Source organism: Nothobranchius furzeri, chromosome 5 (genome assembly GCF_043380555.1).
Source record: "Nothobranchius furzeri strain GRZ-AD chromosome 5, NfurGRZ-RIMD1, whole genome shotgun sequence".
NCBI classification, from domain to species: domain Eukaryota; kingdom Metazoa; phylum Chordata; class Actinopteri; order Cyprinodontiformes; family Nothobranchiidae; genus Nothobranchius; species Nothobranchius furzeri.
In genome coordinates, this window is record NC_091745.1 from 3,581,789 (window position 1) to 3,596,211 (window position 14,423).

Below are 14,423 nucleotides of genomic sequence, written 5' to 3' on the forward strand. Positions count from 1 at the left end.
GTCCTGCCCCGAGTGGAGGAGTTTAAGTATCTCGGGGTCTTGTTTACGAGTGAGGGAAAACTGGAGCGTGAGATCGATAGGCGGATTGGTGCTGCATCTGCAGTGATGCGGGCGTTGTACCGGTCTGTCGTGGTGAAGAGAGAGCTGAGTCAGAAGGCGAAGCTCTCGATTTACCGGTCAATCTACGTTACCCTCACCTACGGTCATGAGATTTTGGGTAGTGACCGAAAGAACAAGATCGCGGGTACAAGCGGCCGAAATGAGTTTTCTCCGAAGAGTGGCTGGGCTCTCCCTTAGAGATAGGGTGAGAAGCTCAGTCATTCGGGAGGGGCTTGGAGTAGATTCGCTGTTCCTCCACATCGAGAGGAGCCAGTTGAGGTGGCTCGGGCATCTGGTCAGGATGCCTCCTGGACGCCTCCCTGGTGAGGTTTTCCGGGCACGTCCAACAGGGAGGAGACCTAAAGGCAGACCCGGGACACGTTGGAGGGACTATGTCTCTCACCTGGCCAGGGAACGCCTTGGGATTCCTCCGGACGAGCTGCCCCAAGTGGCTGGGGAGAGGGAAGTCTGGGCCTCTCGCCTTAGGCTACTGCCCCCGCGACCCGACTCCGGATAAGCGGATGAAAATGGATGGATGGATGGAAGCTGCGGTTATTAATCTTTCATCTTGTCCTGTCTGAGCTGGTATCAAGGGAGAAACCTTAAACACACTAAGCTCTTAGACATTTTCTTTGTTTTCCTCCTCTTCTGCTGCTCTCCTGCTTTATTTGAAATGAAAGAAAAGCACACATACTTACACACATACAGCAGACACACGGGGAAGGTGCAAACAGGCTTGTTTCATTTAGATGATCTATTTAAAGCTGTGTTGATGCTTCAGCTTAATGAAAAGTAAAGACGTCTTGTGTGTTTTCATGGATGCATTTATTTGACTGATTAGTGAATGTCTGAGTAAAGAAATGTGGAATATTTCAACGTAGCTTCCAGTTTGAGCCATTGCACCCCCCCACCCCCACCCCCACCCCCCATACTTGCTCCTCTTCTCTTTCAGTCTCTGGATGTTACTCCCTGTAGTCCAGCTTTCTAGCCTCATGGCCTCCCCCCTTCTCAGTAATAGGAGACTTGAAATCAATAGTACATTAGTCTTCCTGGAAACTCTTGCAGAATTAAATATGAATGACTGAGATTGCAGCTTTACCTGCTGCTGAGAGAGAGGCATCATTGCTCTTGGGGGATATGGATTTATTTATTTTTTGTCTTTTCTTTCCTCAAGTAAACAGTCTGGCCGATTTGTGCTGTTCCTACAATTTGCCAGATCACTGGGCAACTTAATTCTGTTGGCAATCAGCGAGCAGCCCTTTTTTCTAGATATTGTTTGTGGTTGTCAGTTTGTCCTCTGCGCCAGCCTGATAGCACAATTTGATCGAGCAAATGGGATCATGAACGTCACAAAGCCGCGACAGCTGAGGAGGCAAGAAGAATCAGCCAGCCACACCCATCCTCCAGACACAGCAGTGCTGCCATTTGAATATGAAAGAGCCCTTTGGTTATTAACAGATTGCATCTCACTTTTTTCCCCTCTACAAATAAAGTGAGCTTTAGCTTTCATCAGCCTTCGCTGCTCACTACTTTCATTTAGGAACTTTATTCGTGTAAATTTAAGTTGCTCGGCCGTGCGTCGCTTGGTTCCATTTTCATTAACTGGTTCACTGTGTAAAGTGGAGCCATTTCTTTTAACATGCTGCGTGGATAAAAGCATCATTTGGAAGGGTGTTGGCTGGTGGGAGGAAGGTAGTGCGAGACAAAAAACCACTGCTCTTGCTTCTGGGAATAGATAAAGATTTGGTTATTGGTAAGCCAATACACAGCGGTGATATAGAATAGTATATCTGTGGGAGCTATATTTCACTCCATCAGAGATGAAACGGTTTGTGACAGATGGAGCGATATTGTTCCTCCTGCATGGCCCATAAGTAAAGCCCCTCCTGCCTCTCCTCCCTGACAGATGTACCAAGAGGACCACAGTGCACTCGCTTTTCTTTCAATTGATTTGGGTGCTCGGGCCCTCGGGGACTGGAAGGATGCTGGTAGGACGGGGGGAACTGGAATCGAAGGCTTTACTCTTTTCCCGCAGCTCAAAATCTCCAGTTTAAAGCAGGAGCTGTAGAGAGTTCCCAAACAAACTGTGTGCATTAATCCTGCAGAAATTAAAACTGTGCTAACAGCACCATGTTCCGTCCCACAGACTGACCGGAGTGAGAAAAGCCAGTTCCATAAACCTCGATTAGTGAGTGACGGTGTAGCGTGCCTCTGAAACACAGGCAGAGTTGAGCTTGTGGCTGATTTACTGAACTTTACTGGTGAATAAAAACAGACTACCAATTCCTTGGTCTGATTAGTCCAATGTTCAGTTTGAAAGCCAGCAGAGAGCGGAGTGCTAAGAGCTGTTGGTGTTTGTATTTTGAAGCTAGCAAGCTAACACTGAATGAATCAGCAATGATTATCTTTAACTCCCCTTCCTACTCCGACTGTTGGATCATCATTAGAAGACTTAACAGCTGTCTTGCAGCAGATGTGTCCTGTTGCTACACAGCGCACTCCCTGTCCCTGGAGGAGAAAGGTCAAGACAGGGGTGGAGGTGGAAGCAGAGATTCCCCTAAAGATGCTACGTGTTGACGCTTTGAAAGAAATTACCAAATGAGCATCTGCCTGCCTCATGTATAGGACATCACCATGGAAACGGACTCAAATTTACATTACTGATGGGAAATTTTCAGACTAGTATTTTTGTGTCGGTCTTCTCTAGGATACACGTTCAATGCAGCATTTTTTCTTTCATGGCTCATTTTTCTCTTTAATTTTTCATTTATAGCTGAAAATAAATCAAATAATGTTCCTTTTTTTAAACGTTTTGAATGTACAAGTAAAAAAAGTGGTCATGATTTTAGTCAGACTCCCTGTTGAGACAGGAGAGAAGGAGGGGGATGTGCCCTGGCCACAGGCGCGTGGCAGAGGAGCAGGTGGATGACGGGCAGCTGAGAGGTGGGCTCCGGGAGGGAGGTGGGGGAGTGGGGGCTTCATTTTGGAGGACTCTTGGGGTTGAGAGAAACCCTGAAAAAAGGCAACCCCATCTGGAACTGAGGTGGGGGCTCTGGTGTGAAAGAGATCTAGTGGGTGGTGTCTGACACTCTCTCTTTTGTTCTTCGGTAACGCAGCAGTGATGGTGGTGGGGCTTTCACCGCCGTGGGGGCTGGGCACTCAAACAATAGTGCCGATCTAGGATTTGAAAGCCTTCGATGAACAGAAAGGCAGGAAAGTATGTGGGGAAGGTGTGGACCAGGGCGGGGGGAAACAGGCATGAGCTCACTCCTCCTTTCAAAAAGACAAGGTGCTGCAGTCTCGCCCAAAAACACTCCCTGGAATTAAATGTAGAAATCCTCATCATGAATATTTAGAGGTTTTTAGTTACAGTTTTTAAAATGTGTTCATGCACTCCAGAATTGTAGATGAAGATTAATGTCACATTTATAAATAAATCTATTATAGAAAGTTCAGCCCAATACGTTCTTATTTGTCTCAAGCTGAGCAGATAAGAGAGAAGGATGAGTTTGTGCATTGTGGTGGAAGCGTGCCTGCAGATGGAGGAGATGTGGAGCCCGAGCTTCATTTGTTTTCATTAGTGGAGTGTCCACGGGCCAGACTTGTGCCTGCTGTAAGCTCAAATGCAGCTCTGAGTGCCTTTCCAGGCATACACATATATCCCAGAGACATCTGTCCTTGATCAGCTATAACCAAGCCTCTGTCATGCAAGGTTATTTCCCCCCATCCACCCTCTCCATTTTTCCATGTCTCCCCCATACAACCCATGCCATTCATCAGCCATCTCACAAAGGACAACTGAGTACCTGCAGCAGCTCTCCAGGGTGCTGAATAGGATGACTGTGGGTTAAAAGGAGAAAGGGTGGTGGTGGTGTGTGTGGAGCAAAATAATTTCCTTATTGGGTGGATGGTTATTTGGAATGATTGCCCATCGGAAGGGGGAAGATGGAGACCTTCCATCTCTATAAACTGATAAATCGTATATTAAAGGAAAGAGAGACTGACAATGTCATTGCTTATTTGTCCAAAAAGAAACCGAAAAGGCATTTAACACAACCGGTCTCTGATGTGTTTTCTCCATTACCATGTAGATGTTTTAAAACATTCATGCACAGTCATTAGAGATAATACCTACTAAATAATACTGTAGCTACTTAATTTCCCATTTTGCATATTCAGTCCTTGGCGAAGTCAAATTTGCAAAGTAAATCTTGTACGTGTCATTGTCGAGACAAATATTTTCTCTCGTTTCTATTTGCGAACAGCGCCACCTGCTGGTGCCATGTTGATATGACACAATTTTTATGAACAGAAATTATCGTGCGCATTTCTTACAATCTTTGTGTGTTGTATTTTTCTCCCAAAAGGCTCACACTAATATAACATAAGCATTAAAATAATGTAATCACAAACAAGACAAGTTGTTTGCAGATGACTTGACATATATGAGAAAAAGTCACCTCTCAGAGGAACATGGCTTTGAATTTTGTTCGCTTCCTAAAATTTAAAAGAACTGAAACGTGAAACTCCACATTGTCGCGCAAAAAACATCATTAGGTCACTCTAAACCGGTCAGGTGAGATTTCCGCCGCGGGGCATATAGGCTAGTTAACAAAGCTGTCAAGTCCGCGAAGAAAAAAACAATTACCGGACGATAGCTTAAAATATAAGAAAATGTTAACGGTAGAAGCACAAAATAAATCAATTAATAGTACTTATGATGTAAAAATGACCCATTTCTTTGTATGTAATCAAAATATTACCGTTAGTTTGCGTATCAAGTTATTTAAAAGCACCAAAGAAACTATTAACGTCTTTTATTTTGAAGCTGCACCGGATGTGGAGTAGTTGCTCTAGCGACATTGACATGGCCGGATCGGCTCCCGACCGCTAGGAGGAACAGGGAGGGTTCCTTGTGTTGCCCTTAGCGGGGAGAAGGAAGCTGTCTGCATCCAAACAGTGCGGGACGAAGCCAAAGCCGCGGCAGGAGGAGAACACTTTGACTTTTCGGACGTTCTCTACATGGGGGCGAAAAATGACATCGTCAGTGGGAGAAAGGAGGGCGTTTGCTCATAAGATCAACCGGTGAGACCGTAACAGAAGTTGTTCCAGAGTGTCCCGCCGGACCGCACCGTAGTGTGTAGCCTACATATAGCAAGAATGCTAAGAATTGTTAGAAACCACTAAATATAAATAGTTTAGCCAGTAGTTTTTTTTTTACTTAAACGGAGCAGCGGGTAATTAGAGTAGTTTGTGTTCTCGCGACACTTGAATGGCTTTAATAAGTCAGATGTGAGAGTATCGCGTTAAAATCATCGTTGTCCAGAGCCACTTTAGCGACTCAGGACGGCTGTTGTGCTGTGTTATTTTGGAATATAACCAACACTAATACTAAGACCCCATGTAATATCCCGGATAGTCTCTTTTAGATAGAAACGGCTCGCGAGAGTCTTTCGCTCCAGGTTTGTTGATCAAATTCCTACAACAAACCGTTAGGCTATCTGTCAACCCATTCTTGAAATAACATTACATATGTGTAATTGTCTCTGCTGCAGAACGTTGTTGAACCAGTCTGGTTATTAGGTCCAAGATACTGTTTGCAAGTTGTTTCCTCTTCCAAATATTTACAGTTTGTTTATAATCAGAAATAAAAGTTTATTTTTGCAGAATTATACAAATTCTCCTGAATCCTGCAGTAAAACTACCAGATAGGTCCTCAGCATCGACTTTCTGGGGAATATTTCTCTTATCTCACTAAATAAAGGCTTGTTTACATCATTCCTGGACTATAACTTTGTTCTAGACTGCATCGGATGGTGGACCAAAACACATCCTTCACTGCACAGATATTCCCAGTATACCACAGCATTCCTCAGACCTTGTCCGCTTTGGAAGGTCCAAGACTATTGTTATGTGCCGGATGCAGGAAAGGGTGGGAAATGCTGCTTCGGCTTGTGCATTTGCTGTTGTTAACTCTCCCTTTCCTGTTTTACATTGAGTAATGCAGGTTTCATGTTATTATTAACTTAACATTAAACACAGCTGTTTGGTTGATTTCTTTTGCATGATTTGGGAAAACTTGACCAAATCTTTCAGAAGAGAGCGCAGGATCTTGACGTGGGAAGAAAGGAAGTTTGGAGCTTAGCATCAGTTTGTAGCCATGGTGGGAATATAAAAGTAAGAGAAGCTGACAGTTTTCAGATCGAAAGAAGCAGCTGTTTGCTCTCTGTGACAGGATTGGGCTTTCTCCTGCTTTGGCCTTAATCTAGCCATTTGCTGTTTGCCTGTAACAGTCAGGGATGGAGATCTGGCTCTGTGCCTGCCTGCTCCCGGGAGCCAGTTTGTTATTTCTCAGTGAGATTTGACTCCCTTGCAGCTGTTGTTCTTCAGACTGGGAAAAGGGCCTCTTAGGTTGTGAGAAATGTGTCTAACATGCTAAATCAGGCAGCCTTTCTGGACGTGAAGGTTTAACTACTGTTACCTACATTTTTACTCCTAAAACATCTTGATTTTCCTTTTTCTTTTAACTCAGAACAATTGCAGCGGAGGTCCGAAAACAAGTGGTCAGAGACTATGGCTCACCTCAGCTGTCCAAGAAACGAGGAGGTGCACACCACCCTGTGAGTCACCCCATGTTTAACACACCACAGTCGGGGGGGGGCTGCAGGTTTGGGGATGCTCTGATCTGGAAGTGAAGTGGTCAGACTTTGCATATTATTTTCAGTTAAAACATGAGGTATTCATCTACAGTTGATCACTTCTGTTAGTAATGTCAGGTGGGCGGGTAAAGCTTTAGTAAAGATGCTCACAACAATTCTAGAAGTAGTTCTTTCACCAAGTTAAAAGCAACCCGACAGTAGGTGGACAAAACAAATGTTTGTATTTTTGAACAGTTTTTTTATAGACTATACACACAAGCCAGCATAGACTAGAAGATGATTTACTGAAATTCAATTAGAAACAAAATATTTACACGTTTTTAAGTTAAGTAAGTGGCCTCTGTTATTAGAAAAAGCCAGATAAATGCTTTGTAAACAACTGAGTTAAGAGATTGAACACTTTTATTATCAAGTAATATTAAATAACAGTCTGGCGTTTGTGGACAGATGCCCCTGACAGAAGTGGTCGAGCCTGTGGACTTTGAGGAGTATGTGAGCAGTCACCCACCTGGGGTGGAGCTTGGCCCCCTCAGACAGCTAATGGAGTTCCCTCAGGATGACCTCGAGCTCCTCCAGCAGGAGAAAGAGTGCACTACACTGGAGCCTCCTCTTCCTGAGGAGGAGGAGTAAGTCCAGCTGCTATTAGAGGACTGATGATTTCACTTTTGGGCCATTCCCATCTGTACCGGGTCGGCCCGGGCCGGGTAGCGTAGGTTGTTTACATATCTGGGTGGCCTGGTATTTTTCCGGGCCAACCAAGGCTCATTCTCAGCCCTCTTCTCGAGGGGGTCTGCTTCAGGCCGACCAGGCCCAACACACCCACTGCTGACAGCAAATTCACACCTTCCATTAGAGCAAGCCTCTGATTGGTGGGTAGAATCAGCCCACATGGGCTTAAGACCAGGATGTGTGGAATCAACCGGGCCAGGCTGGGGCCGACTGGGGCTACCCGGCCTGGGCCGACCCGGTACAGATGGGAATGGCCCTCTGTGGTCCCTTTACATTAACACACACACACGCACGCACGCACGCACGCACACACACACACACCACTGATTTTGCTGTAAAGCCTTTCTATTTGAAACTAAATTAACATACATATTAAGGCACACTTCTCTCAGTTATTAAGCTGTGTTTTTTGTAGCTCGCTGGATCCCAGAGTGAGAGACGCTTTGGCGGTCTACACAGACGACTGGCTCGTTATTCACAGGAAGTAAGTGGCTGCAGGTGTGCTGCTCCCAGAATCATTTTCATCCTCTTGTCAGTTCTGAATGTTGTTTTGCCATTTCCTCCGTCCCCCTTTCACTTAACGGCCGTTTTTATTCTTATTGTGACATTTTGCTTCTGTCTGGTAGATATCAGCGCTACAGCACCACCTACACCCCTCACAACTCTGAGCGACAGAGGGAGCGGCAGCGAGGGCTGGTTAAACAGACCTTTGAGCTGGACGAGGCTGCTGCTTCTGAGCGACAGGAGGACCAGGTAGCTGGCAGTAACGTTAACAGGATTCACTATTTTAACATCTGGAGGCCTTTTAGGGCCACAAGTAAGGATTAGTGTCATTAGGAACGAAAGTTTAAAAGCAAAGCAATGACTCCCTGGAAATTGTCTCCAATTAGTTCCTGGACTGATAGATAAACAGATAGTCTAATAGTCAGATAGACAGTCAGCCATTGTGATTGGAAGAGTAATATAAGTTGTGTTATGGTCAGCATCCATAATGTATAAGTTATGCTATTCACTCTCATTTATTACTCATTCTTCTCAGAAACCATATGCAATGATTAGTCATGCAAAAGTCCGAGCTTGTGTGTGTTGTTCAGGATGAGGCAAAGCGGCGGTCAGTTAGCCTTGATGAGACTCCTCGTGGGAGCTGGGCCTCCAGCATCTTTGATCTGAAGAACTCCTCCCCAGATGTCCTCCTCCCGTCTGTGCTGGAGCGCACAGCTGCAGAGGACATGGACCGCCTCAACACGGAGGCACGGCTGCAGGGGCGCCACAGCGACCTGCTCGGGCTGTACCCTCCCCCAGATGAGGTCTGTGTGAAACTTGCACTCAGAGGTGGCCGTTACAGTCGTACGTTCATGCATACGTTACACATTCTCTAACGACGTGCATGCAGAATGATTCCACTGACTGGAGGGGAATGGATTTGTTAGCTCTGATGATAAATCACTGGGATGAAATGTTTTTACAGCCTCCATGTCTAAACTAAACTAAGTAAACGATGCATCCTTTACAAATGAACGTCTTCAGCAGGAATCCTAAAGGCACCAGAACGGGCTCACTGATTAAAGTAATGTTTCAGCCGAGGTCGACTCTTCAGACTGTGTCTAACTCTGGTGTAATGTTGGAACAGGTGTTTGGGTTCACGTGTGTAAATCTGGTGTCATGAAGCAAACAGCCTTCAGTTTGTTCTCCTGTTACTTTTCCACGTGCACACACTTGTTTGTCCTCTAGACGTTCTCTCTTGTGTTTTTTTTTCTGAGGCAGGATGAAGCAGTAGAGAGATGTTCTCCCCCTGAAGTACCCAAAGACCACTGTGGTCAGAGGATTATGGTCAAATGTTTGTCTCTCAAGTGAGGAACACCAGAAACACGACCTCTTCTGTTTTTTATTCTTTACACAAGATTAAAAAATATTCTGATCTGTTTCCTGTTTTTGTCTTCCAGGTTTGAAATTGACATTGAGCCGATATTTGGATCTCTCGCTCTTTATGACATTCGAGAAAAGAAAAAGGTGTTTTTCTTTTTTTTGTGTGTGTCTATTTTTGTGATCAGTACTCAGACACTCAGTAAATCCACTCCCTCCGCTCTGAGCTAGCTGGCTAAGCGTGTTTCCGTCATCTCTAAAAGGTTTAAGCTCAGATCGTTGGGTCAAAACTCAATTAGAAGTCTCTGGTGTACATTTCCATTATCATCTTTCCATGTCCTCCCTTCCCTTTTTCCCACTTCTCTTCTCCGCCCACAGATCTCCGAGAATTTTTACTTTGACCTAAACTCGGATCAGATGAAGGGAATGCTCAAGCCTCATACACCTCATGTTGCCATATCCACACTGGCCCGTTCTGCCATCTTCTCTGTCACGTACCCTTCTCCTGACATCTTCCTGGTCATCAAGGTAGTGAGAAAGGGTTGTGCAGGTCTACGTGGCTTTTCGGCTGGGTGGTGTAAATGATCACTGGTGTGAATTGTATTTCAGCTTGAGAAAGTCCTTCAGCAGGGAGACATCGGCGAATGCTGTGAACCCTACATGGTGATGAAAGAATCCGATTCGTCTAAGGTACCAGAGCCAAACGCCTTGCTGTTGCAACGCTGTGCACCAGCAGCCAGTACACACATTGGACTCTTTTAAAGTCTAGACTCAAACGTTACTCAACTCTGTATGCATAGCTGCAATATCCACTGTCCTCGTTAGTTTGCCAGATTAGTTGCCTGATTCAGCAAAATCGTTTTCATGTCTTATTGCTTTGCAGCACAAAGAAAAGCTGGAGAAGCTGCGTCTTCAGGCGGAGCAGGCTTGTAGCCGTCTCGGCCGTTTTCGGATGCCTTTTGCCTGGACAGCCATTCACCTCGTCAACATCGTCAGTGGTGCAGGAAACCTGGACCGGTCCGACCCAGACTCTGATTCTGGTGCTCAGTTCAATCGTAACCTCACACTCTCCTAACTACAGAGCTCTGAGCCGTTTTTGTCAACAAAACTTTATTTTGTTTTTCTGCTAGAACGAAAAGGCCTTGGCACCTGGAATGAGAGGAAGAAGAAGGGATTTGAGAGGATGAGTGTTGGCGATGAGATGTGCAACTTTGCTACATTTCGTCCAGCGACTCTCACAGTTACCAACTTCTTCAAACAGGTCAGATTCCTGCCAGCAGTCACGTTGGGGACTTGCCAGTGAATGTTTATCTGTTCATGGACGTAAAATTATTCTTTAACTCTTATCTGGTGAAGATACAGAGACACAGATCGGTTCCTCTGGCGAGATCTTATTAGAATTACAACGTAAGAGCTTCAGGCTCACCGATTAAAGCCAGACAGAGGTCTCCCTCTTTTAAAAGTTGTGCCTTTTAGCCAAGAAGCAGAACAGAAGAAGCGACGTCTGCTTGTATGAAAGGGAACAAACCCTAACACACCCTGATCACATTTCTAAGCACACACACACCCGATGTTACCTTGTGTTATTATTTAAGGTGAGTCAGTGTGTGATCAGATCTTTTGTTTTGAAATCTGGGACAACCATTAGCATCGGAGCAGTGTTGCAGAAGTTCCTAACATTTGATCTTTTCTGTGATTTAGTTAATATAAACTCTCATAGAAACCTTTGTAGGGTTGGGCATCGAGCATCGATTAGAACTGGTTCTAACTGTTCATTTTTCCCAGAATCGTTCAAAGTTTTGTATTTCGATTCCTAGTTTTGATTCCTAGAATGCTGACTGGAAGAGGAATCCGCGGCCGATCTCCGTGAAAAATAAACGTGATCTGCAAATTGTGACCAACGCCTTTCAGAGCTGATCACACCAGCTGTCTGTGCAGCACGAGTCCCCCCTCCCCCCACCCTGATATAAACAAACGCGTCTGCCGAACTTTTACTCCGTAATGTAAACTTTAACTCCTGCAGAGTAGAGGAAACTTGATAAATACGTCAACACGGTGGATTTAATAGAAGCTTTAAAGAACAAACTCTGGACGGTGTGAGGTGAGTTTGTCTCACTGCAGAAATAAAAACACACCGAGCGTCAGCAGTCGGACGCAGCCGCTCACCAACACTCGTGTGTGTGTGTGTGTGTGTGTGTGTGTGTGTGAGCGTCAGAAGGCTGAACAATAACCTGTAGAATAATTAAAGTCATCATGCTAGAGCAGCTTCTCTGTGGTGGACCACACCAGCTTCTGCCACAATAAATAATAATAATAATAATAAATCACACACAACGTTTCATTTCCTTTCTGAACTGTTTCTGTTGAGTTTTAATGTTTAAATCTGTTAGATTGTTACTGACAGCAGCTACATTTAAGCTTCACTTCCTGTTCTGACTGAATGCTGCTGCAGCATGGAGGTGTAGTTCTCAGTCGTCCTGGACGTGATCATCCTGAGAGTTTCAGCTGAAAACTGCTGGACGTTTCTGGATATGTTGGAGACATTTAGCCTCTCATCCCAGAGGCTGCTTCCACACTTTGGTTGTGGTCAGAAACAAACACACTGGTTGTGCTGCAAGTCTTTTTCTTTTTTTTCTCCATAGCATGTTTTTATCTGAATGAAGGTGATGTTGTTGTTCATAGAGTTAAAATTCACATTGAAGTAAAGATTATTTCATCAAGTAGGACCTGTGGTTAGCTGGCTCATGTAAAACATGTCCTGTCTTGAAATAATCAGAATCGGGAATCGATAGGAACCGGAATCGAAACGAGGAATTAGAATCGGAATCTTTCAAAATCAAATGATGCCCAACCCTATAGCGCAGTCATCTGGATTAAAGAGTACACTGTAACTTTCATCCTAGTGAGCTTATAATATAGACTCTGCTTCTCTGTACACAACAAGGAGGGCGACCGGCTGAGCGATGAGGACCTGTACAAGTTTTTGGCAGACATGCGGAGGCCGTCCTCCGTCCTGCGACGACTGAGGCCTGTCACAGGTAAACATCTAGGACTCTTATAAGCAACAAATCCATTTATAAAGTCTGTGATGTGAAATCCTTTCTTTTTTCCCTCAGCTCAGCTGAAGATTGACATATCTCCAGCACCGGACTCTCCACACTACTGCCTGTCCCCAGAGCTGCTGCACGTGAAGCCGTACCCAGACCTGCGTGTTCGGCCAACCAAAGAGGTGCAGGAGTTTCCCGCTCGCCACGTCTACACACCTCACACCATGTACAGGTGAGTGTCAAAGGTTCACTCACACTAACAGTAGTTTGACCTGGTGAACAAACAGATGTTGACCAGGTCAGTACATGCATGCTTCGCCGTGTGCCAGTATTGATTTGTCTTTTATCACAATCTCTTTTTTTTGCTTTCAGGCCAGTTTGTACTTTTACACAAAATCACAAAGAGATTTCCCAGAATATTTCTAAATGAAACACATTTTTATTGCTGTTTTATATCATATATATATATATATTTGTTGTTTAGCAAAATAAATAAAATGTAGACCTTAAAAATAAAAAGCCATGCAATGTTTATAATTATGCATTTACAGACGAGAGAAATAATAATAATTTAACAATTCTAGCTCTGAATATTCTTAAAAAAAAGACATTAAAGATACAAAATAGTTGAGCACACATCCGTTTACTGCAGAGTTAGGAGTGCAGCAGTTATGTTGAGGAGTTGAACCTGAGAAACGTTGTTCAGAGAGATGACACGTTATGGTGTCCCCCGGCTCTGAAAAAAGACGTAAAACAGCAAAATAAAACATGAAAGAATTAAAGATACACGTAATGTACCGCACAAATGGATTACCATCTCCTGCATTTTGGAAAGCTGCTTATTCTGAGTCTCAATGTTCTCCTTTTGAAACTGGATCAAGAGCTGTAAACCCTGCAAGATGCTGGAGTGCTCCTCTGCTTGAGCCTGAAATCAGGAAACGGTTAACGTGAAGGAAAGTAAAGACACGGTGGTTAAGTGGGCTGATGTGACAGTGAATTAGTCCTATTTACTTTCAGCTCCCTGATGCTGCCGTGCACCGGGTCGTCCATGAGCATCTCCAGTCTTTTCACTTTGGTCTTCAGCTGCTCCTCCTCCTGCTCCATGCTGCTCAGTCGATCTTTAGTGAGCTGAGTCTGAGCCTGTTGCTTTGCCATCTGGGCCTGTCAAAGGAGCATCTGCTTGTATTATTCCCTCCCAAAATAACGGGCTCAGTGAAGCTGGCAGCTGCTGATCCCAGAGTGTAACAAACAAAACTCTCCTGATTACCTCTCTCTGAATAAAATAGTGTGATTTGTTCATAAACAGGAGTCTAATACAGCCAATGAAACCATCATGCAGGGATTTGAACAGTGTGCTGCTGGTGAAGAGCTTTTCTAAAAGGAAAAATGCATGTTTGGTTATCACATCACCAAAGCGCTGGTTAGGTATGGCTGCAGCTGTTTAATCCGATGAGGTCTCACCCCTCAGCCGTCATTGTTGACTTTTATTGTGCTTCCTACCTGTAATGCCTTCACAGCTTCTTTTATCTGCTGCTCCGACGCTGCAGCCTGCTCTGTCTGCCTTCCCAGCTTTTGTAGCGTGTCTTCATGGCTCCTCAGAGTTCGGCTGATTCTCTCGATCTTGGCCTCAGTGGTTTCAAACACATAGCTAAGCGATTCGCTCAGCTGAATGACACCAAACATGAGCACGTTGACCTCTTCCTGTGGTGCGGCGCCGTCTTCTGTCCTGCTGCTCTTCCTGATGGGGCCTGCATGGATTGTTCTTAAACCTCCAGCCACACAAAGCAGACACAAGCTCCAGATCGTTCTCATACCTGCTACCCACTCACTCTACTTGGGTGTTTAAATTGGTAATTTTTTTTTTACCCAAAGCAATGTCAGTTCCCAAAAAGTTGGTTAGAGAAACGATGCAAACTCAGAAATAAGTGCAGTCGTGCAGAAGGTGACATTAACAGACACAAAGTGATGGTTCCGGAGGGTGGCTTGTGTCTTTTATAGTATTGCACATGCAACACCGTGGTAAAAC

General features: G+C 44.7%; 2 protein-coding genes across 7 annotated transcripts in view; one reads left to right on the forward strand and one right to left on the reverse strand.

Moving 5' to 3' along the window:
* The first annotated feature begins 4,954 nt into the window (after positions 1 to 4,954).
* The window catches only part of dock6 (dedicator of cytokinesis 6), a 33,846-nt gene continuing 24,377 nt past the window's right edge, over positions 4,955 to 14,423 (forward strand). For 5 of the 6 annotated variants that reach the window (XM_054740129.2, XM_015948545.3, XM_015948546.3 and 2 more), the window contains exons 1-14: positions 4,957 to 5,184; positions 6,632 to 6,719; positions 7,206 to 7,384; positions 7,903 to 7,971; positions 8,114 to 8,240; positions 8,582 to 8,794; positions 9,252 to 9,337; positions 9,431 to 9,497; positions 9,729 to 9,878; positions 9,960 to 10,040; positions 10,234 to 10,390; positions 10,481 to 10,611; positions 12,295 to 12,388; positions 12,467 to 12,629. In XM_054740129.2, coding sequence (XP_054596104.2) covers positions 5,135 to 5,184; positions 6,632 to 6,719; positions 7,206 to 7,384; positions 7,903 to 7,971; positions 8,114 to 8,240; positions 8,582 to 8,794; positions 9,252 to 9,337; positions 9,431 to 9,497; positions 9,729 to 9,878; positions 9,960 to 10,040; positions 10,234 to 10,390; positions 10,481 to 10,611; positions 12,295 to 12,388; positions 12,467 to 12,629 — 1,655 coding nt within the window. In that variant the 5' untranslated portion in view covers positions 4,957 to 5,134. Of the gene's footprint in view, positions 5,185 to 6,631; positions 6,720 to 7,205; positions 7,385 to 7,902; positions 7,972 to 8,113; positions 8,241 to 8,581; positions 8,795 to 9,251; positions 9,338 to 9,430; positions 9,498 to 9,728; positions 9,879 to 9,959; positions 10,041 to 10,233; positions 10,391 to 10,480; positions 10,612 to 12,294; positions 12,389 to 12,466; positions 12,630 to 14,423 lie in introns of all 6 variants that reach the window. The other variant, XM_070551346.1, reaches the window with a different exon arrangement.
* Positions 13,024 to 14,423, reverse strand: part of angptl8 (angiopoietin like 8) — a 1,697-nt gene continuing 297 nt past the window's right edge. The window contains exons 1-4 of the mRNA XM_054740132.2: positions 13,898 to 14,423; positions 13,409 to 13,558; positions 13,212 to 13,322; positions 13,024 to 13,133 (exon numbers count right to left, since the gene is read on the reverse strand). The exon at positions 13,898 to 14,423 is cut by the window's right edge and continues 297 nt beyond it. Coding sequence (XP_054596107.1) covers positions 13,116 to 13,133; positions 13,212 to 13,322; positions 13,409 to 13,558; positions 13,898 to 14,209 — 591 coding nt within the window. The 5' untranslated portion in view covers positions 14,210 to 14,423 and the 3' untranslated portion in view covers positions 13,024 to 13,115. The remainder of the gene's footprint in view (positions 13,134 to 13,211; positions 13,323 to 13,408; positions 13,559 to 13,897) is intronic.